General features: G+C 54.0%; 1 protein-coding gene across 1 annotated transcript; it reads right to left on the reverse strand.

Moving 5' to 3' along the window:
- Positions 1-141: 141 nt before the first annotated feature.
- Positions 142-26,984, reverse strand: LOC128277826 (protein vein). The gene is made up of 6 exons (XM_053016356.1): positions 25,694-26,984; positions 3,906-4,074; positions 3,655-3,782; positions 3,433-3,547; positions 3,142-3,245; positions 142-227 (listed from the first exon to the last, which is right to left on the reverse strand). The coding sequence occupies exons 1-6, from the start codon at positions 26,982-26,984 to the stop codon at positions 142-144; spliced, it is 1,893 nt and encodes a 630-aa protein (XP_052872316.1).
- Positions 26,985-27,304: the final 320 nt, after the last annotated feature.

Below are 27,304 nucleotides of genomic sequence, written 5' to 3' on the forward strand. Positions count from 1 at the left end.
GGCACACCAATCGACACAGAAAGCACAGATAATGCACTAACTTCGTGCAACGGGCGGTGTCTTGATGCAGTTTGGCTGCAGCTGCTTCCGTTTCGGATGGGATTGTTCGCTGGCTTCTATTGGTATCGCACGAAACGTCCTTTAGTTGTCATCCTCGTCGTACTCGTACATGCCCGGTCCCGGGGAGTCCATCACGAAAAAGTCCATACACTCGTTGAAGAGACGTCCTGCGAACAGAGTTACGGAAGAGAAGCAGTAAAACGACAGAGAGATCACGTTAGTGGTACGGCCACAACATCGACATCGACGTAACACGAAACATGAAGGAAAATTAATATGTAGAACTTTAGGAGGAGTCTGTTAGTTGGGTTGCATTTATCACGTGCCAGGTTAGTGAAGGCGTTGCGGTGAGAAGGATCTTCGGTTAGTGTTTGATGCTCACAAACGATGCAGATTTTTCACGTCATGCTCTCACGCACTTGGTACCGGTTTTCGGTTATTGTACCTCAGAGGTCAGCTAATTTTCGTTACGTAAAGCAGTAATGTGCACACTTTTACTTTGGGGAAGCAATTCCTGCCAAGGTACTAGTACTTGCATCTATCGTGTGAGAATTTTCAATCATCCTTTGAATTCTTAGCGAGACCTAGCATCTGGTGCCGTTGTGGCTCTATATTAAGCTTGCGATTTGCAGGTGAAGCCCCGTGTTCGAATTCCCTGTTAGCAGTTTGCAGAGGGTTATCTTCAATTAACGCTCGTAGGATCCTCAAAGTGGGAAGCGAAGGCAATAGAGAAAGAGCGCCAAATGGAGCACAAACTGAAGAAGAAACAAACTGAAGTATCGGAACCGAAAAGCAATAAAATTAGGTTATGTACAAGATTTCGGGATAACGTATGCGGAACTATAAAAGTTAATAAACTGGATGTTGCACAAAGGATTAAAACAGTAGTAATAGTAGATGAACAGCAAGAGGATAATAGAAGGGATGTTGGTCAATCGTCGGAGGCGCTCACCTTTCGTGGCCCGCGTGGTGGATTGGTGATCTCTAATGGGATCAGTGAGCCTCTCAAATGTCGTCCGAAGCGAAAAAAACGAAACTAAAAGGTTAAACAATACCGAACACGAACGAAACAAAGTGCCTCGCGAGCAAAACAATCGTATGAGTCTGGAGTCTAGAGCCTGTGGTGGCCGATGGTGAGTAGTGGTTGCTTTCCCTGCTTGCCTACGGCGAGTTCGGCTAGCTTTGCTCGGCTTGGGTTTCTAATCGATCGTCGATTCCAGGCACAGAGGTTCCTAGAGGTTTGCCACAGAGCCCTCTTGCCGCTTGATGCCGATTTGCTCCGTCCTCCGCGGAACTTTTGCGGGCCATACTTACGCCTGTTTGTACAGGATGCACAAACACAAAGCTAAATCACAGCGAACGAACCCGTGTTCCAGGCACCAGGCTTCTAAACCGGTATCGGGATCGGTAAGGATCGCTAGACGGGTTTGTGCGGACGATCGATTCGGTGCGCTTCGACGCTTTGCAAAACACCACCAGAGGAGGAAGGATAGTGAGAAAAGCAAAACCATACCAACACCATAGCCATAAGCAATAGAGCAGTCGCCCGCATCGTGTGTGTGTGTGTGTGTTATTTTCTAACGGGAAGTGAGGATCACCAACGCGAAAACCCGGACAACGGGAAGGGGAAGTTTCCTTATGATCCTTTCGATGGCCAGCTGCTTTAAGCCAAGCAGCCAAGGGGTTTGCTTGTTATCACCCGGGCCCTGGTTTTCCCTCCAACACTGTGCCAGTTGCTCTTAGAGAGGTGCCATAGTTAGCTGTTTTTTTATTGAAACGGAACCACACACACTACGCAATGAAGCTGCTGCATCAAGTTAGGGCGAACGGCCGCCGGCGTGGCTGTTACTAGGATCATGGCATTTTGGTCTCGAGTTCTGTTGCAGAGTGTCTCTAGTCTTCGAGTGCGGACCTTCACCTTACGCTACTCCTTACGCTGCTGGTTTACGTTTGCCTTTCCTGTTGTGCTTTGGCGGCGACACTTGTCCTGTTCTGTTCCCTAAGTCCTTGATTGGGTTAGCTGTTTTCCTACACACCATCTCGGTGTTCGAATCGGTTCACCGTGCAACCGCCACCGGATGGCGGTGCGATGGCGTCATCCAAGAGCTGTTGGAATGTTGGTTGATGGTTCGGTTTTCTTTTGCTGTGACTTTATTAATCGACCGGCGCACTTTTGTTAACGACACCCTGCCCTGTTCCTGTTCGACTATCCCGCGCCGTCGTTTGCTGTGTCGGTCGGTGTGCTGTGACTGGAAAAGTACGGAGGCTCTTCTATTGCGCCCCGGCGAGGCCGTTAATTTAAATAGTTGCTCGGTGTGTTTTCTTTGTTTATTCCCGCTTCTCGGTTACTCTTATGTAAACATAAAACAATAAATAAGCTTCATTTTATACATTATACACAAATTTGTACTGTCAAACACTCTCGCCTCTCCTTTCTCTCTCTCTGTCCAGTTCTATTTTCCCTTCTTTCTAACGGTCGCAGTTTGCATTTTTTCTATTTTTCATCGTTTCGTTGCTACATCTTTCCCTCGCCGGCCGGCCCGGCACTCGGGCCACCAGAGTTTTGATCATCATATTTACAAATCGGCTATCCAGCCAGGCACCGACCGGTTTGTGGAAGGTTTCCTGTGGTCCCCTGGAGTGCCTTCGTCTACCACATTCGGGACATTTTCTACTAATGGTTAATTTTTGGTTTTCGTTGACTAACTTCCGCCAAACGACAACGGTTCGGGATCCCGGGCCCCGACCTCACGCCGGACCAGACCTCACCAGGCCCAGAAAACAGAAAACGAAAAGAAAACTGTAGAACGGTCTCGGCACCACGAGCCCCAGCTTCCCCTCTTCGCGTTCTGCCCTGCGCTGTTGGTTTTGGTATTTGCTAAGCGATCTCTTCGCGTTCGGGCGACTGGAAAATCTCCTGTGGCCCCTTCGGTTCGATCGGTTCGAAGTGTTCCGCCATATCGCAGCGCAGTGGTTAATTGAACGGTGTTTGATTCTTTGCTCTCTCTCTCTCGTTCTCTTGGTTGGTTTGTTGATTTATTTTTTTGGTGTTATAAAGCCTAGGATTTTAGCAATAATAACCTGCGTATCGCTGTGATGTACAGTCCTGCGGCTTGTTCGATGAGGTCGGTTGAAAATCGCTGTCCTTGCTTTCGCACCGGTAGCCGGAGAATCCTTTCGGGCAGCTGCAACGGAAAAGAACGGCAACTTAGGCACATTGCAACGCTTCCGGTTCGTTCGCAACGCTTGGTGAAATGTTTCACGCGAAACGCTTCATCGATCGAGCGGCGTCGAAACATTTCCAACCAGAAACGGGCGAACCGAACACTAATCCACAAAAATGGCAACGGAAGGGAATATTGGAATATTTACGAGCACGCCATTTCGTCGAGGCTGTCGAATTTCAGGCACGTCCCGCCGTTGTGACAGAACACCTCCCGGATGCCGTCGGTGCAGGACCGCGAGTACTCCGTCCGGACGATCGGTTCTGGAAACGCAGACGGGGGAAGGACCGGGGAAAAAGGAACCGGACGCGTTAGTGTGCTTGTGCGAAACTGGCTGGCTGGCTGGCTGGCGCCATAGACGGTTACTTACTCGGTAAGGTGATCTTCACGTACGTCGAGCTGAAGGCGGAAGAATTGTTGTACCTATTTTTAGCCCGACACTCGTACTCTCCAGAGTCCGCCGTGCTGGTGTTGTTAATGATCAACTCGGACCGCTTCCTGTCGGGCGAGAGAACCAGGATTTGAGTGTGGGTTGGGTTTTTTTTTTGGTTGGGTCTGTGCAGAAAACACACACACGCACGCGGGGTGCCGGGTTAAGTGGCCCCAGCTGTTAACACTCACTTGAGATGCACTTGCGTGTACTTGGTGGCGTTTCGGGTGATCAGTCGCTTATCTTTGAACCAGGCCACTTTGGGTGGCGGTTGGCCACCGACCTTACACACCAGCCGCACCCGCTTGCCCTCGACACGCGTCACGTTCGGTGTCATGAAGTGGATCGTGGACCGGGTACCTGAAACGGGACGAACGAGAACAGTTTCGCAATGAAAACGATCGTTCGCAACCGCGGATACGATACTCCCAACAGCCAACTGGACTCCCCATTCCCCCCGGCCAATCGTCGTGGCCTTCGTCGAATTAGCACAACCTCCGCCGAGCGATCTCTGACTGATCGCACCGGTTTCGGCGCGGCGATAAATTAAGCTACCGCTCGCCCGGTACTGCTGCTTGGTACCAGCTGTTCCGGAGCGGTGTTCGGAGATTCTTTCTGCGTTCGTTTTTTTTGCATCCGACGCGCGCGCTTCTGTCCAATTTCCATTTCGGTCCATTCTGACCGACGGTCCAAATGGTTCGCGTCGAAGGGAGATTTCCACCACGTCGCCATCATTTTTTTTTTCTTTTTTCGTTCTCGTTTTCCCTCGCGGATGTTGTGTTGAAATTTCAGAAACATGCGAAATTTGATGAGGTTTTTGAACTTGGCTTTCGCTTTCGCCTGCTGCCGGGGGCCACTCCACCTGGGTGATCTCGGCAGGGATTGCGGAGCGGAGCGAAAAAATGGCGGCGTGAACACTGGTGTGGCGCGGGTGACTGACTGTGGTGATGGCCGAGCGTGCAAAAGGGCACGTGTTGGTCGGTGGATGATTTACGGACACGGTACCGATTGGGAACGATCAATTTTCTTCCCCAAATGATTCTGCGGCCAACGAGAAATATATTTTGGTACCATGGCGTTCGGGTGTGGAGATGAAGCCTTGATGACACACACACACGACGCTCCGTGACACCTGTGTCAATGCAACGTGGTTCTGGAACATCGACCGTTTGAGGGGGGGCCATTTCGAAAATGGTTAACGGGTGTCGTCCAAGAACTTGCTGCTGGTCGCTGTAGCGATTCACGAGAGCTTCCAATCAAACCCTAGGCATGACACAGTTCGGCTCCTTCACCTGCGTCAATAGTGCATGGTGAAATGTGAACGAACGAAAACGGTATAAAAGACCCACTTCTACCCGTTCGATCACCATTCGAAGACTTGTATTTGGCCTCCGTACTCAGTACTAAACGCTGTGCAGTGAAAATGGTGCAGGATCTGGTCAAGCTCTCCGTTGCCGTCCTTGTGGTGATTATCGCCTCCGCCGCAGACTATTTCCCGTGCATGAGTGCCAACCCATGAAAACGGCACTGATGGCGAAACAGACCGACTGCCAGGACCGCAAGGATGTGACCGTCGAATAAAAACAAGCGCGATTCTTTCAACTTACGCTGCTGGCTTTGGTGTGTAGTTCTTTTTGCGACGGTGCTGAAGGCCTCTTTAGCTACACAGCTGTGAAGTACTGCTCCGAAAGAAAGCCGTACCCGAAAACATGTCAAATCTCCCAAAGTAACATTTCGGGCACGGATTCCACGGATCATTTTGCGCAGTTCGGTACATCCAGAATCGTATTCAGCTGTGTCAACACTATACGACAACGATCGATAGCTCTATGGGCAAAGCGTCACGAGATTTTGAAGATGCTTCCAGCTGCCTGGTCAACCGTGTCAACTGTCTTACTGTGGCCCTCGCTGTGCCATGGCCACTACCGCAGACTACTTTCCGTGTCTGCGGCTGTAATGATAAGTACTTGTGCAAAGCTGACAGTTTCCTAATTTAGTGACCCAGAACGGAGATATCAGTATAAAAGTCCATTCATTCCCAATCCGTACTTCGAAGTTGAATGTTCGCAGGCCAACGTCTCGGTCTGTTGTATTCTAACATATGTTCTCACCAACCGTCTCTCGTCTATCGACTGCAAATTGGGAAGTTTTGTGAAACAATTCGCGTATTTAGTTCGCGCTTTCACAGAGAGGCCGGATGTACTCGGAATGGTGAGCGACGTGGAGTCCGGATCCTGGCTTAAACTTCTACAATTCGGAGTTCTGTCGCCGATCGGTGGTCAGGATGTACCACGCGTCTGCAAATGGCCGTCACAATTTTCGCACAAATCGGCAAAATATTGTTTATACCCTTGATCCACACCGCGATCCTGCGCTACCGATCGACCTTCCGGTACGTTCGGCCCGGGGGTAGGCCACCCGCGCGGCGCACTACACACAGAACGGAGGGGGGATATCGATATGCCTTTCCGTACGCCGGTTTTTGCAATCGCTTGAGTCCGTCCCATATTTGAACGTAGCCGCCACCGCCCGTTGTAGTCGCCGTTGCAATGCCATCGAAATTGGATGCCTCTGGATTAAGTCAGAGACTCCGACTGCGACTCCGGCGGTTCAGCCGATCGGTCGCCGTTCTGCCGGTCACATGGTGTGTGTCTGTGCGTGTGGGCGTGTGTGTAAGGGCTCCTCGCCGCTACCGACCGACCGGCCACCGTGAAGCCGCCCAGCGAACCGTGTGGTGGCCAAATAAACAAATCATTGTTTGCAAATCGCAACACGCAGCCCGACGCCCTGGCCGTCTCTGGCGGGCGGCGCTGGTGGTGCCGTGCGCGGGGCGGGAGACACACTTGGTACCGCGCAAGATGGCAAGATATGGCCCGGCCCGGCCCGCTGGCCGATTTGGACGCGGCCCCAGCGACAACGACGACGGTTGCGGCGGCGGCGGCGGCGAGATTGATCGATTTCAATCTATATTCATTTCGGTTTTCGGAGCGGAGATTTTTATTATGCTCCCGGTTTCGGTTTATTTTATTATTCCACCCTCCACCACCCCCACCGGGGGGCGCGCGGTCACGTGTGTGTGTGTTAGGCGGGGGTTTATTTTTGCGTGTGTGGTGTGTTTTATTTGTTCGATTTTCTTCCTCTTTTTGCGGTCGCTGTCTGGGGCTTTTCGGCGAGTTTTTCAAATCGTTGCAGTTTTGTGTGGGGGGGAGGATCGCGTTTGTTTTCTTTTTTTTCGGCGGCGTGTCGGGCGACTCACTGAACCCGGCGTGGCCGCTGCGCTATTTCATATTCCGCCGCCGCCGCCGCCGCCGCCGCGATGATCGGCCCCCGGAGAGAATTCATACCAAACATGCAGCAACAACCGCGCATTGCGAAATCGGGCGCGCCCGTTTCGGCGGTTCCGTTGATCCAATCGATCAAGGAAGATGAATCGATGTTTATGGAAAAATGTCGGCCCGGCCGTGTGCTGCCACTTTGGCCATTTAAATGCGCCGCTCGGTCGCGGAAAAGTGCACCAATCCAATCCTGCCTGCACCGAGTTTCGGGTCCGTCGTCCCGGGGCCCGGACGGCTCAGTGTTTGGATTCACTTTACCCTGGGCGTGCCCTCTGTCTGGCGTTCCGAAGGCCAGCGTGCAGCGCCCATTTTCATTTTCTTTTGGTACGGCCATAAGGTGCGGCGGGAAATTACGCTGTTCCCACCGACGGAACGATTCGACGGTTAAGTGATCGACAGGCTGATCAAAAGCTGATGAGTTTACAATACAAAGACGTCTGCTGATGTAAGACTCTACGAAACGATTCATTAAATGAAGCCAATTTTCCGAAGTCAACCTTTGAAGATGTTTTTTTGGTGTATCCCCAACGTGTCCTTAGCAACACTTATTCTCGGTCGAAGCCTACCTCGATTGATAACCAGTCAATTAATACATGGCTTGGTTGGTTAATTTTAATTGTCAACCAACGGTACCTTTGGATCATAGCATTACACCGGAAGTACTGAGGACGTAACTGTAAGAGTGTAACGTTCATTTTGATATGATGGAAAACATTTGTTTTCACTTAATCCTTTTTAATCGAAAATAATAATGCTCCACTAATCTCATGGGGTCACTAAGCGACAAAGCCATTAAAGTAGTGGGCAATTTAAAAACACTGGGTTGCAAAATATTCAGGAAAAGCCATGTGTCATGTGTTGAAATGATGTCGTTCAGACATCTTAGCTTCTAAACGACGAGCATTTATTCATCGGCAACAACTTTAGAAACCATAAGACGATCGAGAGAGATAAGAAGAGACAATGCGAACGAATTTTGGTTGGTCAAAAAAACTCTAAATCTTGTTTTAAGTTCGCACCAAAGTGTAGAGAACGAATTTAAAATAATACATCTCAAACTTCACCAAACAAAAAACCGAGACGCCGTTCATTGCTCGTTCCTCGCAGCTCTGTTCTGTCTGCTGGCCACACAGAGGCCACACGGCATATGCGATGCCATACAATGTAACGGCGGAAAGTATTAAAACGGCGCCCGGTCGCTCCGTAGGGCAAGTGCATTTGAGACCGCTGAAAATAGAACCGACAGACAGGTGGGTCACATCTTGTCATCGGTCCGACCGGTCCGCGTCGTTCTGCCCGTCGGGGGCACCCCCCGGTGGCCCGGTAGTAGCAGCAGTGGCGGTAGTAGTCGAGTGATACCGAGACAGACGAACAAGAAGGACGACGCAAGCGCTCCAAAGCAGCGTTAGAAATGCATTTCTCCGCGACTTGCGATATCGATTTCAAATGCTGCGCGGCCACTAATGCTGCTGCGCCGTTTGATGGGTGATTGAAAGTCATCCGATCTGCCCCACCCCACCCGTGCCCCGTTGCCTCATCGTGAGCCGATCGTGATCGTGTGACGGTGGCGGTGACGATCGGCATCATCGGCCGCCCAAAAGTAAATCGCATCCTCCCTCGAATCCCAACCGGTTCTACCTGCAGATAGTCCGAGTATTGGAAAATGGTGAATGAATGTCCGCTCGTTTTGCATTCCCGGCTGAAACCGTCTAGGGCGATGTCATTGGCCGTCTGGCGGATGGCGCAGCCGCATCCGGGCCGAGGGAAGTATGCAGTATCCTGCCCCTGCTCCAGCGGGGGGACCCCATTGGCGTCCGGAGGCGGAAGCCACTTTGGCAGTGGTTCAAGTCTCGAGCACTGTCGTTAGTCATTCATCTCATTCTCGCGCCAGACCAGACAGGCGAATGCGGGCCGCCGCCACCGAGATGGTCTATTTTCGGGTTGCAAGACGGTGCAATTGGCAAACGTGGCAACGCCAGGCCCCGGCACACGGCGGTCGTTAGTGCGCCAACTCACCTAACACCCAGCGCGATCCGGTGCGGCGTGCGCCAAACGGGAAGTGGCTCATAATTCTGCGGCTATCGCAGCGCGTTTTGGCAATCGCAATCCCGGGGATGTCCTTTCATTTGGGGGCCGCCCAAAAACCCAAAAGAAAAAGGTCCAAGAAAATAAACACCCAAAAGTTCCTTCACCCGGTTCCAAGGGGATGGCGCATCCACACACACACACCTCACGGGAGCTCTCAGCGCGTTGGGCAGAGACTTGGGCGTTTGTTGCTCTTCCTAAGTGCGTCTCGACGACGACGACGACGATCGGCCCGCAAAGTGGGGCCCCCGGGGGCCGAACGAAAATAAAACCAATTATGTTGCTATCCATTTTCCCAACCGCCGGCCGGGAACGGGAGCCGCCAGCCAAACCCAGCCCGACCCGACTGCACCCCCGTCGCCGGGGTTCCCCGGGCCTGAGAGGCCCGGAGATGGATGGCTGTCTATTTTTGTGATTTATGAACCAGAAAGTGCGTCTTGTGCGTGCGTCTGCACGCGCGTGTGGATCACCACCACACACACACGCCGACGACGGATTATTGGTGTTTGGGGCCGAAACAGGAAGGGCCCAAGGAACTGTCTCGAAGCGCACCAAAAACTCGCGTATTCTCTCCCTTATTTCACGGTCCATACTGTAGGTTGTCTGTCTCCCTAAGGTTGATCCTCTGGTACAAGCCAGCCAACGAGAAATGTTGGGTTGATGCACGAGTTCGTGAAGTCTCCAAAGGCTGTGTCAAGGACCTTAACCAATAGCACAACGTAAAGGTCTTAAAGCTACTGATGGAAGTACATCAAATTGTCTGTGGATAGATTATTAAAAAATCTGTCTTTGACAGTAAATTGTTTGACTGGTAACCTAACGTAGTCAAACTTAGTCACTTTGGCAAAGACTGGTATTCTTATCCTTTATCATTGGTAGAAATTTACAAGAAGATCGTTGAGGAAAATCTGAGGAAACAAACTCTGCCACGGATCCATTAGAGTCCTCGCATTGTATTAACTTGAATAGAATAATAAGTTTCAATCTATTTCTATAATTAATTCTTGAATAATGTCTATCGTCTAACAATGTCCGTCCATCACGAAGCACTAAACTCAAGCCTCTATAACGTCTACTGCCACGGACTTTTGCACCGACCTAACGACGGACTCGACGGCGCGACACCGCCTTGGGGATGCGGTTTTCGCGCGTCCCAGCGTGACAAATCCGTGACGCACGCCCTGCGTTGGCTGCCTCGTCCGATGGCGGAGCGGTCGGAAGCGGAACACTTACGCACTCACGGTAATGGTTGTTGTTGGAACAAATATTGACTCTCAGCGATAAATTGCCAATAAACAGACGAGCGTCGACGTTGTCGTCGTCGCAGGCGAATGTCTTGATTTCGGAGGTCCGATTGATGGTTCCCATCACCCTCAGCATATCCTTGAGGATCGCTCGTCGGTGCTTACGCAACGCGGTCCGCAAGGTAATACCGCCGCGCGCCATGCGGCCGAACGAGCGGCGCTAATGCGTACAATAGATGGGCTGGCGAGGACAGTGAATCTGCTGCGCCAGGCAGTGTTGCCCGCGGCACAACCGGAGCGCCACAGCGCAAAACCGACGATGCCGCAGCAACGGCTGGAAGCGGCACGCGGGCAGGAGGATCCTGCCACCGGCCAACCGGGGCAACAGCCGCGGCACCAGTGGACGGTGAAGCGCAGCAAGCGGCAGCTTCAGCGCGAGAAGGCCGAAAGAAGAAGGAAGGAGGAGGAGTTGCAGCAACGCGGGAAACAGCGGCAGCTAGGCAAGCGACAACAGCAGCAGCAGCAGCAACCGCAAATGCGGCAACAACAGCAGCAGCAGCCGCAAAAAAAGCAGCAGCAACCGCAACAGCGGCAACAACAACAGCGACAGCGGTCACAACAACAACAGCAGCAACAACGGAAAATCCAACCCGACGCTGTAAGGGTGGAACCCAAGGGCGACATGTCGTACCTGGAGGTCATGTTGCTCGTCCGTGAGGAAGAGGAGATTCTAAAGGTGACCGAAAAGGCCTGGCGGTCGAACAAGGACCACCTGATGCTGAGGGTCAAATGCGACGCCGACGCAAACGCCGTAAGGACCGCGGTGGCCAACATTGTTGGCGAGAAGGCCACACCAGTGGTCCTCACTGCCATGGCCGTGGTACGAATTAGGGATATCGACATGTGCTCCGACAAGCAGGAAGTGGCCGAGGCGCTGGGAAAGGTCGCGGGTATCACAATATCCGCGACGGACGTCAACCTCCGCCGCATGCACGACGGACTGCAAAGGGCCAACGTTAGGGTTCCAGCCAAGGCGGTGGCTGCCCTGACAAGGGACAAAGTAAAAATCGGCATGACCCACAACACAGTGCGGGAGGCCGACCCCATCCCGGCCAGCCAGAAACGGTGCTATCGCTGCCTCGGGAGAGGCCACAAGCCCAACAAGTGCCAGGGACCGGACCGCTCCGACTGCTGCCTGCGATGCGGCAGCAAGGAGCACCGGCGGAACAGCTGCACGGCCGAAGCCCCGAAGTGTGTCGTGTGCTCGGGCGCACACAACACGGGCGCGGCAGTGTGCGAGGGCAATGCCATGCAATGCCTCGAATAATGCAGCTCAACATGCGGCACTGTCAGCTGGTCCAGCTACTCCTGGCCCAGGTGACACGCGAAAATGGGCCCCACTGCGGCACAGAAGTGGTGCTCATCTCGGAGCTGTATAAGTTGCCCACCGATAGCAACTTTTGGGTTACTGATTGTAAGAAGACGGCAGCTATCTTCTCCAGCGGTCGGCACCCCATACAGCCAATCTGCAGCAACACTGAGGGAATAGTCGTCGCCGAGATCAGGGGCATAGTGTATGCCAGCTGCTACGCCCCCCCACGGTGGGGCATCGAGGCATTCAGGCAGTACCTGGAGGCGTTGGCCCTAGCAGTGCAAGGTCACCCTCGCGTCGTCATAGGAGGGGATTTCAACGCTGCCGCTGTCGAGTGGGGCAGCCCCCGGACCAACGCCAGAGGAGAGGAGCTCCTCGCGATCATGGAGCAGCTAGGGCTCGTCCTGCTGAACCGTGGATGTGTGCCAACATACCGAGGCAACGCAGTGGCCAGGCCGTCGGTGATCGACGTGGCATTTGCCACTCCAGCCATCGCAGGGCCGGGCGACTGGCGGGTGGTAGTGGACGACCAGCTGATGTCGGATCACTCGCCCATCACCTACACCGTCGGAGACCCGCAGCCTCGAACCGCACCGCGCCCGGCACCACGGCACCAGCTTCGCCGGTGGAGGATGCACCTGTTCGACCCGGAGGTGTTCGCGGTCTCGCTGCGGGCACACAACTTCGGTGAAGTCGAACCATCGGTGGCTGCCGTCACGAGGCTGCTGGAGAGAGCCTGCGATGAGACCATGCCGCGCAGCGGTCGAGGACCAGGACGGAACCGGCGTGCCGTTTACTGGTGGACGTCGGAGATCGCGGAGAAGCGCACCATCTGTGGGCTAGCCAGACGACGCCTGCGAAAAACGGGGGACGCCAGCGACCGTGCTTACCGAGCCGTCGAGTACATGCAGACGAAGCGCATGCTCGACAGCGCCATCCGGGAAAGCAAGCGGCGTTGCTCCCGAGAACTCGCAGATTCGGTGGAGGACGACCCCTGGGGTAACGGCTACCGAACAGCAGTGGGCTGGCTCACAGGCGGACGCCTGCGGCAGGAGGATGACCACGAAGTGCTGGGACGCATCGTGGACGAGCTGTTCCCACAACAGCCACCGATGGACTGGCCCGACACAGCGCGACCAGAGACGGCTACTGGGGCGATCCGCGGGGTAACGGAGGAAGAGCTGATGGCCATTGCCAGCAGCCTCAACCCCCGCAAGGCCCCTGGACCCGACGGCATCCCGAACGCTGCCGCTACCGTTGCCCTGCGATCATACCCTGCTGTGTTCTGCAGCCTATTCGGACGGCTCCTCGAAACAGGCTCCTTCCCAGAGGAGTGGAAGCAGCAAAAACTAGTGCTGATCCCGAAGCCGGGGAAGCCAGCGGGGCTGGCGACGTCGCAGAGGCCGCTGTGCATGCTCAACGTCCTGGGGAAGATCTACGAGCGCATCCTGCTCACCAGGCTCAATGACCAGCTGGAGGGCAGCGAGGAACCGCACCTCTCCTCGAACCAGCACGGCTTCCGCCGGCAGCGATGTACCCTGGACGCTGCCCGGATGATCGTCGAGGAAGGAGCGGATGCGATGCGCCATGGTCGCACGAAACCAAACACACCACGCATCTGCATGGTGGTGTCACTCGACGTGCGCAACGCGTTCAACTGCGCCAACTGGACGTCGATAGGTGCTGCGCTTCGTCGGATGCAGGTACACCCGGAGCTACTGCGTATCCTCGGCAACTACTTCACCGGGCGCAGGCTGTTATACGAAACCAACCGAGGACTGAAGGTCCGCGACATCACGGCGGGCGTTCCACAGGGCTCAATCCTCGGACCGACCTTGTGGAACGTCATGTATGACGGTATCCTGAAGCTTCCACTAGGAACGGGCGTGAAGAGCGTCGCGTTCGCCGACGACTTGGCGCTGATCATACGGGCCGACGACGTGGACGCAGCTAGAGAAGCCGCGGAGACGTCCGTGCAACTGGTACAGCGGTGGCTGGAAAAACACTCCCTCTCTCTGGCTCGCGAGAAGACGGAGGTGCTCGTCATCAGCAGCCACAGAGGAGGGCGGCAGCACACGAGCGTCGATGTTGGCGGCGGAATTATCTGCCAGTCGAAGCAGACAATCCGCTATCTGGGAATTCAACTGCACGACCACCTGCGTTGGCGACCGCACATAGAATACTTGGTGGAACGAGCCAACCGGGTAACGCGAGTACTGCGGTCCCTGATGCCCAACCGCCGTGGAGCAACGAGCGACCGACGCAGACTGATCGCGAACGCGGTGATCTCGATCGCCCGGTATGGAGCGCCGCTATGGGTGCAGCGACCCTCCGGGCTCGAAATACTGAGCAACCAGCGGCGCCTGAACGGGATGCAGCGTACACTGGCGCAGGGTGTAGCGAGCACGTTTCGCAGTGTTTCCTACAGTGTGGCCACGGTCCTCGCCAGCATGCCGCCCATCGTACTGCTGCTGCAGGAGGACGAACGCTGCATAGGGCGACGATGGCCAGCGATTGGGCAGCCAACGGAGGACACCCATCCCCCTCCGCACGCGACGGCCCTGCGCAAGAGAGAGCGTCTGCGCACCATCAGCCAGTGGCAAGAGCAGTGGACGGCCGAGGGACTTACACCAGACGCTAGCCGGTACCAGCGCTGGACTCGCCGAGTCATCCCGGACGTTACGCGCTGGGTCAGCAGGAAACATGGAAGTGTGGACTTCCATCTGTCCCAGGTGCTCTCGGGACACGGCTTCTTCCGAGAGTATCTGCACATGAAGACGTTCGCACGATCCCCTGACTGCACCTGGTGCCCTGGTGCCGCGGAGTCAGCGGAGCATGCTATGTTCCACTGCCCGCGGTTCCAGCGGGAGAGAGCGGAGCTGCTGGCGGATGACGGCCACACCCCCCTCACGCCGGACAACCTGGCGAGCGAGATGCTGCGGAGCCCGGAGTGCTGGCAGCGCTTTGCCCGGGCTTGCCGAGCCGTAACGCAGCAACTTCAACAGGCGTGGCGCGTAGAGCAACGACTGGAAGCTGAAGCCGAAGCTGCAGCCGCAGCTGCTGCTGCTGCTGCAACTGCGACAGGATAAGTTGGCCACGTTGGCACAACTCACGCGAATACTCTGTTAACTGTTTGTGATTAACCTTGTGATACCACGGTTTGTTCCTTATTAACCGGCTGTGCAGAGCAAGAGCGGAATAGTGACAGCTCCTTGTAGCGGAGCTGAGGCTGTTTACACGCCTATATCCGCGGCTTGCGAACGTGCCTTGTATTAGTGTAGAACTATATGTAAATATGTACTATGTAAATATGTAATAAAGGGCGATGATACATCGCGCTCCTGCCCCTCCACATTGCCAGATAGGCCCCTGGTGGGGGGGAGAAACAGGATGTTTCCCACATCGGGAAAATATATAAAAAAAAGGTAATACCGCTGTCTGCTACGTGGTGAATCTCAATGAAACCCACGCAAGGCAGGTGACGTTACGCGCTGACTTGCGCAAACCAGCCGCGGCGGTTCTGTTTTTCGGGGACCGTCTCCCGGAGCGGCTTTGAACGATGTTGATGTGGCGTAGCCATGATCGTATGCGCCAGTGCCACCTTTGCGCAGGGTGCCGCCTCGGTACCGTTCGGTAATTGGTGACAAATTAGGCGGCAGACGGACACACCACTGTCACGCTAATCTGTGGTGTCCAACGGGCCGCGGATAAGATCTGAAGATTCGAGGACACATACTGCGTGGAACAATGCAACGTATTGAAACCGACCGAGAATGGCGGTCTTTGCGGATCGCCCAACCGACCGCCGCACCGATGGCAGACTCCAAGCAGAGCCTGAACGCTGCGTAAGCTGTCTGGTTATTCGATTTCGCGAGGCAAATGAGACACACACGTTTGCACAAGCTGCTGCCGGGGCTGCGGCTGCTGATGATGATGATCATCCGTGATCACCGCAACACGTCGTCGCGTCGCGATGCACTTCTACCTCGCCGATGCGGTTGCGTCTGCAGAAGTAATTCAATTAAAGCACTCGCGCGTTGAATCGTTCGAATTCATGGCGCGTGCCGGTGGCGGCGCAGCTGAGATGCGATTTCCAGCTCCGCCGAGCGCAAGGTTTTGCCGTTTTTTTGGTTGCTGTGTGCTGAGCACCCCGATCGCAAGACGCCTCCATTTTGCCCGATGCGAATGAAGCGTACTGGACGCACCATCTGGTTGAAGACTTTGTGCAGCGGCGAACGGAATTGGCACGCATCGGGTTCGCATTGGTTAAGTTGATGAAAAGAGCATTCGGTTGGCGCTTTGGCACTTACGGCAGTTCAGGTTTTGAAAAAGCAACAAATCCGAACACTCTCAAGCGCCTTTCGCGATCCTTTTGGTCGGTCAAATAATAATTAAGTATGAAATCGATTGATTAAGTTTGGCCGATTCAGTCTAGCATCTCAAATACGCGTCTAAGACTTGGTCTCTGTCCAAAACTGACGAGAGGAAGATGCTCAGGTTGATATTTGGCTCAGTATGTATGGAGGGCCTCGCCAGGCTTCGGTGGGATGGTCATGTCATGCGAATAACGGACGATGAACCAGCCCACTGAGCAGTTAAGTAAGTAAATGCTTGATGAACTACCTTCAAATGGAGCATTTACAAACTGGTCTAGCAAACTGTAAACCCGTTAAATAGCCCAACACCTCGAATGCCCTAAAAATACGCCTAAAGGTATGTGGCCCTCGTTCGGGCAATTCAGCAACCTCTGACCGAGAATGGCCTTCCTGTTGAAGAATAAGAAATTGTCACCATTCGACATCGCTAACCTCGCTAGGATGCTTTTTAAAGTGTCAACCTGTCGCGTTGCTGATATAGCAAACCCTTGGAAGGGGTCTCTTTTGGGACCCGGCGGACAGTCACAAACCCATTAATGAAGCATGACCAAAAACCCAAAAAAAGTTACTTCAGTCACTCTGAAACATGATGCCGCAGTCGTACGAGGCAGTCGAGCGACATAATTTCGGATTCGGAACTGGGCAAAAACTGAGTCATAAAATCGACGGGCGCGAAAAAAATGCCAACTCGCAACCCCAAAATACCCAGGGCGCGCGTTTGCGATCGGCTGAGGTCATCGTGATGGATGCTCGCTGTTGCTGTCAGCGACCACACCACCATGGCCCCCGCCAAAAAACCAAAAAAAAAACAAATGGGCAGCCGCATCGAACCGCAGGACAAATCGCGCGTACGGCACAAATCGATTGACGCGACACTTTTCATTCATTTTCCGGCCCGACGGGCGGCAAGTCGGAAAAAAGCGCTGGCGCTGCGGCCGCCGGTGTCGTCGATCGCCAAATTAGACTGGTGAATGGGGGGCCACCGTCATCCGTAACCTTGTCCGTACTACTGACGCTTGGCCGGGCCGGGCCGGCGCACAGTAAGCATAAAGCGCTACGCGCGGTTCTCGTGTCTCGGCGGAACGCAAATTAGTGGCGCACAGCGGTGCGGCTCAAGGAAGTGACGCGTTCGCGCGAATTCGCAGGCGATTCAATTTCAATCGCTTCTGCCGCCGTTTGCACTTTCCCGGGCCCAGCAGGATTGCAGAAAAAAAAAACGGTCCATTTGTCTAGTTTCCAAAAATGCCCCGCTTAGCCGACGTACGAGTCCCGGAAATGATGCCCGAAATGGTGTTCGCAAAAAAGGTCCACAAGGAGCGGCCGACCGGAGCGACGTTGATAAGAGTTTGACAATATAGCGCAATCCTAGCGCATGCTGTTGTTGGTCAACCTCAAAGTCCGAGGACCGGCGGGTGAAGAAAGAAAGCTATCCCCTGGTCCCATGGGCCATGGTGGCGCTCGGGGGCCCTTGTTTGCCTCGTTTTTTCTTTTGGCAATAATAAAATTGTCTGTTTTCTGTGGCGACCAGCGGCGACGAGGCGCGTCTGCCATGTTTCGGTGATTTTTTAGCGGTTCTTAATTTTCAAGTCATGCCCCGAATCACAAAGCCGCTCGAGAGAGAGAGAGGGAGAGATTGACAACGCGGACACAGTACTCAGTTGCGTTTCGTGTAATGGTTTTTGTTTTTCTTAATTTCATCCACAAGAAAGACCGAACGAAGAAGACGCGCGACGTTTCGGTAGCCGGTTGGTGGTTTTGTGTCAGCGTCAGCCGCATCGTCACCGGGCGCGGAATCCGCGCGGGATAATGACAGCCCGGCCCGAAACCGACTGGAGTGTGAAAACAATGGGCCTCTTCGCCCCCAGCCCAGGGGGGAGCGGGAGCCTCTTCTTGGTGTGCGAAATTCGCGAAAAACTTTGCGGGAACTTCGCGCGACCCACGAAGGCGAGCGAAGGAGCGAAACGCGAGAGAAAAAAAATCCGCGATCGCGATTTTAGGGCCACCGGACCACCGGCAAGAAAACGGCGGAACAAAGGAATGGAACCGCGGAGTACCGCTTTCTGACCAGTGTCCTTTTGCTTCCCATTTGGCGTTTATGCTAAGTTCGCATCGTTCACAAGGCAGAGAAATTGTGCATTTATTAAGCGCTACATACGTCAACGGTCAACAGTAAAGAAAAGACGGACTTTGAATCGAAATGGCAATGGAAGTGAGAAGCGGGATCGTATCGTCGATCAGCGATCAAAGCACATTTTTGCACTCTTCAATAAAACTAAACCAAACTTCTAATCCAACTCTAGCGGAATCTGCAGAACAATTGAGGCTCGGAAGACGAATTTTGCAAACCCGGAACGCACCGAACTGTGCCGGGCCTCAGTCAGTCGGGCGGCCAGCCCAGAGCATGGCAGCACAATGCTGAATGTTGCAGTTGTTGCTGTGGTTGCTGTTTTTTTTTTAATTTGCCAAATAATAGAAGCCAGCAAAAAACGGCCCCGAGCGAGCAAACTCCGATGCAAACTGCCATTTTTGGCAAACGACCGACATCGCGAACCATCGCGCAGTCATGGTGATTAGCAGCGCACAAAGGGAGCGCGTTACGTGACTACTTCCGGTCGGGCCAGGCGGGGCCACCGGTAGCCGCGGCCGCGTGGTTGGCAATTTTTGTGGCCCGAAACCGAACATCCGCCGCAACATTAATGACAAGCAGCCCCACGGGGGAGAGCGAGATGGCAGCGGTTGAATCCCACCGATCCGGGCACCACGAAGCCGCTTTTTTGGCACAGAAAATTCGCAAACAATCGCGTCCGGGGTGGAGCGGGTGGTAAAGGGGGGCGGGTGGAAAATCGCCGACCCGACTCCCACGAGCCCGTGGCTGGCAAGAAACAGAACACAGGAAAGCACATCTGCAACATAGCGGAACACGATCAATCCCGGTGAGCAAACCGGGGTGATGTCTTCCGTGGCCCATGCGAAACGAACCCGCGTCCGCACTGGTCCGCGACCATGACCCCGACGTTGAGCGAGATAGCGAGCGTGGTTCCAGTGTGTCTCGGGGATGTGAAGGAAGGTCCACGGACCACACGGGGCATACAAATAATAAAAATAATGATAAAAGACGTGAGCGAAATCGGAAGCCCACCGACGGCGGTGGCTAATAGTCCAATTCGCCCACCAAGAGCCGCCGGACCGGGCCGGTCCGGAGATTATCATCCCGCCACACAGGAGGACCGTGTCCAGTTGGGGCCCCGCGTAAAGATTATCGGACGGTATTAACATCAACAGCAAATTAATTACATCTTTAACCAGGGCAGGTTGTCGGCCGACGCGCGCGCCCAGGAACATGACAAACGCTCCGAGTATCACGCCGCATTACGCCGCGTTTCGCGGGGAACAAAGACTGTGGGCCGAACTTCCTTTTCAACTTCGCGGGCAATGGACTTAATACGTTGGCCGTTTGACATAAGTTCAGCTGGCGGACTGTTTGGGGACGCCCCTCTCGTCCGGGGGTGAGACCGGGTGACAGGTGACAGATCGCAAATCGCGGAAAACAGTAAACAATTGGAGTGGACGGCTCCGAAAGCGAGTGAAGCGAATGGAAAATGGAGTCTCGGTTTCTTTCTCTTCTGACAATTGGTGGTTCAATTTTTAACACGTTCCGTTCAACACGTAGAACTGGACAGAACACGGGACCCCTGGTTTTGGGTGCCGTCAAAGGACTACGATGAAGCTTTAATTTAAGCGATTACTTCACAGCTTTAAATTGGAAGTTCACAGAGCAACGATCAGAACGACTACCTTCTTCATTATTTAATGTGAAAGTTTTTTTTTTTCAAATGAGCATAAAAAAATATGTTCAAAGTTAGACCACCTTGCTTAGTATTAATTGCAAGAAAGAATTAGACCGTTTAGAGTGTAGAATTAGATTTGTTTGAAATTTAGATTTAGCTACTGAGAGTGATGTTGGAACAAGAATTATGAGCCACATAACCGATCACACTACAAACAATTAGGACTTTGTCCCCATTGATCGAGCCAGTGAGCGATAAAGCTGTCGAATATCTGATCGCTTATTTTCCAACCATCCAACTGGCGCATCTTGCCCACTGTCACCACCGCCACAAAACAACGTCACAACGTCCTCCTGATACACACCAGAAGGACGTAAGTCAACAGGCTGCGGTGTCCACCCATTAGCGGAAACCTTGACCGACCGCCCGCCGGGAAGTAGTGTCCGGAAAAACGGCGAAGCAAAAAACCGGCCAGTAATAATAGACCGAGCCGAGCCGCCCAGAACCGAGGGCTCTGGCTTTAATCTTCCTCGGCTGCGGCCCGAGAGTGTTTTGTTTGGACTGGTGCCGTCTAGCCGCCGCCGCCGCCGCCACTATCGGTCGATTAGCGGATTCGGGGATGTTTAGAGAATCCGGCCGGTTTGGCCGAATTCTATTTGCTGCCGTGCGCGGCTTACGCCGTTCTTCTGGCGCTATCGCTGCCCGGCGGCAGTTACGAAATGTGGTTGTGGATGGTGCTAATTGCCCGTAGTCTGCGCCAATCCTGCATGGAAAGACACACCCCTGCGACTGTGGCGCCGGTTGGTAAGTTTCGCGCTCAATTTGCGTTTAGTAACCCCACAGGGACACGGACCTTCGAGTCCGTCGGTCAGCGTGTAAACATTGCATGTTTGATCTTCCACCGGGCAGTGGCCTTTTGCGGTGTGGGAACCGCTGGTACCAGCGTCCTGCGCGGCGAACCTGCCCGGGCACTGTCTGGCTTGAGTTCGCCAAATATCTGCACCTCGCTCGCTCGGGCGGGCATAAACTTCCGACCTTCCGACCTGCGCGCCGAAGTCTGGCCTCGGCGCTGATGTCTGGGCCACAAACCACAGCAGACGTCACAGCGACTGACCGCAGAGCGTTAGCGTGCGTGTTCATATTCTGCTGAGGTAGTCCACGTCGTCCGCAAAACCATGTTGTGCTGTTTGGCAGGAAAAGACGCTTCGCTACGTATTTTTTTGGGCTGCCCAAAAAGGTGGCAAAAACTGTCGCCCTTCATGGTCCTTTCGAAAACAGCGTCAAATTTGGACCCATCCAAAGCTTTTTGTTGTCATTTCATTCGCACGAAATGTTGCCCAACACCAAAAGTGTAGCCACGGATTTCTCGAAAACACTTTGGGCGAAGTTTTTGTGAGCAACCCTCTGCGGGTTTTGGGTTATCTTTCCCGCGGTATCTGCCTTTAGGGCCTAACGTCCAAATTTGTGAAAGTGAAAACAATGTTACGCGGAAGTCGGGGAACCACCAAATCCTGACCACGTGGCACTGGACTGCAAATTTGTGTAAGAAAGTGTCGGAAAAGCGCCATCGGGAGCGTTTCTTTCACCTTCACTGGCAGGCAGGTTTGTAAATTCGATGCCCGAGCAAACTCGGCCTCGGACGCCTGCCATCTTGGGGTTCTCGGGGTGTTGAGAGAGGGGCCCAGCAGCGCTTGGTGCTGCCGACAGCTGCCAATGGATCTTGCACTTCAGATGGTATCCCGCGGCGAGGTCTCGAAGATCTCGGAACCACCCAGCTGGTGGGCTGCCGGCTTCCCGGACCGGCGGCGGGCTTTCGCTGGCTCGCCGCCAGCGATTCCGCACCTGAAGTCCATCAATCGTCCCCCGCGAGCGGCACCGGGCGCAGATTTTCCTTGATCCGTGCGGTTCGAAAAATGGGAGATTTACACAAGGTAAACAAATAAATAAGACCCACAAATAGGGGCGCGATTCTCGCCTGGCCTCGCTGGACGACTTCCGGCGCTCCACTTCTCGATTGATGGGTGAGCGTGTGCCGCCGGTGCGTGTCAAAGAGCAGATTCCAGATGGGCACCGAGCTGGAGGCGTTGCCTTTTTCCAGTTGTTCTCCCTCCGAGGGAAAACTGAACATTAGGGTCCTGGTTCTTTTCGAGGTTCTAAGCGAACTAGTGGAAGCCGCTCTGTGACAATGGTTTTCTTCTAGTTTTACATGTTTATCATTTTATAATTTATCGGCTTATAAGGTCGCTTTTGTGTCTCTTTTTCTAACAGACTTCTGTGCGCCAAACTGTCTAAGCTAGGTTTTGTGTTTGTATCGTTGATCAGTGGATCTTACTACGCGATGGGCACAATTTATGTCCAGATAGCCTCTTCAATATCTGACGAATTCTCCAAATTATCTGAGCTTTATTCAAAATTATTCAGTTTATAGTTTGTGACTGATGGGCTGATTGTGATTGGTTGGAGATCTTGGTGTGACCTACTGAACCCGAAGTCTACGTTTTCTAGCCATGAAATCGAAGAATTGTGCGACTCATTCTTGAGTTCGCTAGCACTGTGAGGCATCCCTCGCAGGATTTGGGCCCTTCAGCGTAAATTTACAAGCGTGCTTGTTGCGACTTCACTTGACTTTAATACGCCTGAATGTCGATCGATCCTTGATCACTGTCACGAAGTCGCAGACGAAGTGATGTTGAGTGTTCCCAACGAAAATGGTGGAGTTCAGCTCCATCCACACATGGAAGCAATGGTAATGCACTAATGTTCTAATGCTTAATTTTGTCGACTGTATCGATCATGTGACATGATCACCTACGCCGGTGGAAGAAAACAAAACCACATCCCAAAGGGACAAAAACCAGTAATTCATCCTCGACGGTTGTGCCAAACACTTGCGTGATGATCGTCCGCAGAGTGAGAGAGTTCCCGCGAGTAACGATCGGCGGGATCGGCTGTTTTCCCACCCCGTCTGGTCGGTCGGGGCAGGCACTCACCCAGACCACTCATCGAGCACTCGCCACGATCGCTGGGAAGCAGCATTTCGTCGATGATCTCTCTCTCTCGCATCACATTTTCCGCCGCGATCGTTGTGACATGCATTTTCCACCCGATCGCGGAGGGCCGTACAGCTACCAGACAACCAGCTGACGATGGTTGGTGCGGCTCTGGCATGCAAAAACCCAGCAACAGGCCCGACCGACAGCAACGGGGCCACCGACGCGCGCGCCGACGACACTCACGCGTAGCATGATGGTTTGTGTCATGGTTCGGGCGGCAAAAATAAAAATCTGAACGCAAACGAGAAAAACGATTTTATAATTAGTCAGCGATGGTGCTGCGGTGCGCGGACGGGCTCGTTTTCGCCATGGCAAACGGACTCCGACAGAGAGAGCGACAGAGAGAGCAAGAGAGAGAGAGAGAGAGAGGAGGGAAAAATATAACGCGGCCAACGACGACGACGACGCAACGGCCGCGGGTTTCGTCGTCGGGTCGATCTACTTTTCGGCCGCCGCCGCCTCGAGAGCAGGCCGAACCAACAACACACGGAACGATGCGCAGATGACGGCGATGACGATAATGATGATGATGATGATGTCTGGCGCACGGTTTGTTTGCACTTGTTGCACACATTTCGGGGAGCTAAACACACATTGCTCCAGCGCCCGCCCGTTTTATGACGTCCGCGTGCGCAGTGCATTATTTATTTTACACACACTCTCGGCCGTCGCGCCGTGGAAAGCCGGTCCGGCACTGAAAACACGGGTCGGAAAATGAGGGACGTTCTGCTGCGTTTTGGTGGGTTACAATCCACTACAAACTATAGCGTACTGGGGCCCTTGGGCGGCCGATGGAAACTCCATGCTCCAAGCTGCTCAAGAAACTCCCAGCAGCCAGCCCTGGGCCGATGGGACGCTGGAGTCCCCGTTACTCCCCAGAGAGCGAGAGAGGGAAAGGGATACGCAGAAAAAGGGGAACCGGAGTAGAGGCTTGGGGGGTCGCGTGTGTTGTTCGCCGCGAAGGGCCACGCAAAAGGGACTGCAACAAAAACACTGAGCACTGTGGCCGCTGGAAAAGTAACTTCGAGCAACACTCGACGAGTTCGATCGCGAGTCGCGCTTTGGGTGGAAAAGTTTGTAGGTCTTGCGTCGGATTAGAAGTCCAAGAACTGCCGGGTTATTTGGTAAGTTTTGCGGGCCTAAACTTATTTAGCATCGACGTCTCAGAGTATTTTTTGCAACGGAAAAAAATCAAGTATCGTGTAGTGGTTGAATTTATAGTTTTGGAAGGTTTGAAAGCAAAGGAAATTTATGAACGAATGTTGAAAGCAAGTGAGGACTCTTGGCCTTGGATTAGTACAGTAGAAAGACAGGTTTCTGAATTTAAACGTGGTCGTACAGGTCTTAAAGACGATCCTCGTCAAGGACGTCCAAAAACAGCAACGAAAAGTACAGGATATCGTATCGGAAAATCGTCAAGTGACTGAAAAAGATTTAGTGAAAGCCCTAGGCATCTCATTAGGCAGTGTAAGCAATATTTCGACAGAGGTATTGGCATTCGTTAACAATGGAACAAAAATGCGTTCGAATGCACCTTTCTCTGCAACATTTTAAGCGTTTTCGAAAGGATAAAGTAGATTTTGTGCGTCGACCCATCACGATGGATGAGACTTGGGTCTGTCACCATGATCCTGAATCCAAACAAGAGGCTAAAGGGTGGTGTGAACCTGGTTCTTCGGCTCCGAAACGAGGTCGTGTCCAAAAATCGGCCCAGAAGGTGATAAAACAATAAATTCCTATTATTATTCTGACCTTTTCGACCAGCTAAAGGACAAAATTGGTGAAAAAAGATCCGGTTTGGTGAAGAAGAAAAAACCTTTTTCAACAGGGCGGAATCCGGAAAGCGTTTTTCATCAAATGATGAGGTTATAACAGCTGCCATTTGCAGCCCTTCCATTGTGCATCCCTTTCAGATTCTTACTTCAGGGATGGAATCCAGAAATTGGAATCTCAAGAGTATTGATGTTCAGGGACACCATACTGAATAATGAAGTGTATTTTAAACCCCAAATCATCCAAAGTACCACAACACTCATTGGTATCCAATAAGCTTCCCTATGTGAAGTTCCAGACCGGCTGTCACTTACTTCACGGCACTTATCAACCGACATTACACTACAACCGCCCCCGAGCGCGCGCGGAGGGGGGGGGGGGGGGGGGGGGCGTATAATAAAACCGACGCGCGAATGTGCGCGGCCAAGCGGCAAAGCCAAGCAGCAGCGGCAGTAGCGGTCCCCTCAGCCCGTCCATATTCGGCAATCCGGGTACCGTCGGTCGCCGTTCCGCCAGCACCCACGACCCATTCCCTCCGCTCCGATCCCTGCTGCAGCCAGCGTACGTGCCGCACACGGCCGCGCCACTCGGCCGTGGCCGAACCCGGACTTATTATATGGTAAACGACAACATACACCTGATATTCCACATTTGGTAGGTTAGGATTTACTGTTTTTCCCTGTTCCGACCACCGGCCCTGGCAACCCTCTGGCCCCTGGTTGCCGCTGCCGAGGTGTGCAATCTTCAGCATGATCTCCACCGTGTATCGCTTTCGTGTTGCATTCGTCTTGGTTTGCACACTTCTTGGCGCAAACGCTTATGCTGAGCCGTGCGCCGTTTCTGAACGATCTGAGCGCTCTATTCGAGTTCGATCGAGCGAAAAAATTTGTTTCTCTACCCGAAATTGCAGCAAAATTGGCGGAAGAATTGAGTCCCGTGGGACTGGAACTTACCGTAGTTGGGGCTGACGCCCTGCAGCACGCCGACCTCGGTGCGCTTGGTCTTCCGGATCGGCTGGCCGAGGATGGTGAAGTTGGTGTAGCGCGCGTTCGGCTTCAGGAACAGAAAGTACACCTTGCCCAGCTCGAGCTCCTCGCGCACGAAGCCGCGCTCGCGGAACTTGCCCCGAAAGATGTCGCAGTCGTTCGTGGTGGTCAGATTGAACTGCAGCCGCACGGTGGTGCCCCGCAGCGGACGGCCCTTGCCCGGGAGCTTGTGGAGCGCCAGGATCTCGAAGGTAGCCGCAAAGATCGGTCTCCGATCGCTCATCGACTTGACCTTCGCTTCGCACACGATCGGTGCCTCGAACGCCAGGGTGGCCGGATCACGCGCCGAGCAGTAGCGCCGCGGTACTCCACCGGGCCCGCCAGGGCCGGGGCTCCTCCGCTGACCCACTCGTCCGCTGGCCCAACCAGCGGACTGTGGTTGCTGCTGCTGTTGGACTGAGACGCTTCCGTAGGGGGAAGCACGCGCGGAGTAACCTCCGCCGACGGGAAGCGACGACTCGCGGCGACTCCGGTTGCTGGCTCGCCAACGCCTCCGGTGCCACTGGCGGCGTTCCGTCTTCTGGCGCATCTGCGCCGACCAGCGGACCTGTAGCGCTTGGTCAGCCTCCGAGGTTCGCCCTTCGAGCTGCCGCATAATACTACTGCTGTCGATCGTCGATCGATCCGACGGTGACGGGGAGGCTGGAAGGAACTGGCTAGATTCTCCACCCGGGACCGCTGGCCCCTTGGCGATGGCATCGGAACTCTCGGAAAGCGCTGGCGGCTTCTGCTGCTCCGCGGGTGCCGTCCACGGGACGCGTTCTCGGCTGGAGCGACTACTGCTGCTGCTGCTGGAGTGTGGAGTCGGCAGCAAACGCTGGAGCGTGCGGGGCACCCGTAGCCCGGTGTCCACGGCTAACCGGGGAGGTATCGGACCACCGGACAGGCCCCACACGCCACCGAACGGTTCGCGGGCGACACCCGGAACGGGCGGACTACTAACGCTAGTTGTTGTTCTACTGCTACCACTGACGTACCTATCGCTACCACTACCGCTGCTACTACTACTAATGCTGCTGCTGCTGCTAATGCTAAAGCTCGGGTGGCCACCGGGCGCCCCCGGGTGGCCACTGCTATGGTACGCAGGCGGGGCCAAGTGCATCGTGGCGGCACTATCACACCGACAGAATATCCAGACCAGAATCGCTAGCCATAGGTACATCAAATATTTTACTGGACTCCATTTGCGTAAGTACATGGCGTCTCCTCAGTTTGACTGTTTTGTTTTCTCTGTTGGGGTTTTCGCGTTCCTGGGCGGGGGGGTTTGTTTGGGTTCGCTTCGCCCGGGCTCGTTTGGGATTCAAGAAGGGACCGTCGGATTACTTCCCTCTGACTGGGGGATCATGTAGAGACACTACCGCAGTAACTGGCCGGATTAGGTGCTTCTGATGTTGCGTTTGGTTTCGTTCGTTCGGCCAGCACTACTCAAGGGTGTGAAGTGCTACCATTCGTTTGCAGATACTGGATCTTTTCGCGTATGCCAGTGATCGGCCGCGGTTTAGGGTGCCTCCCGGTATC

This window comes from Anopheles cruzii, chromosome 2 (assembly GCF_943734635.1).
Source record: "Anopheles cruzii chromosome 2, idAnoCruzAS_RS32_06, whole genome shotgun sequence".
Taxonomy (NCBI): Eukaryota; Metazoa; Arthropoda; class Insecta; order Diptera; family Culicidae; genus Anopheles; species Anopheles cruzii.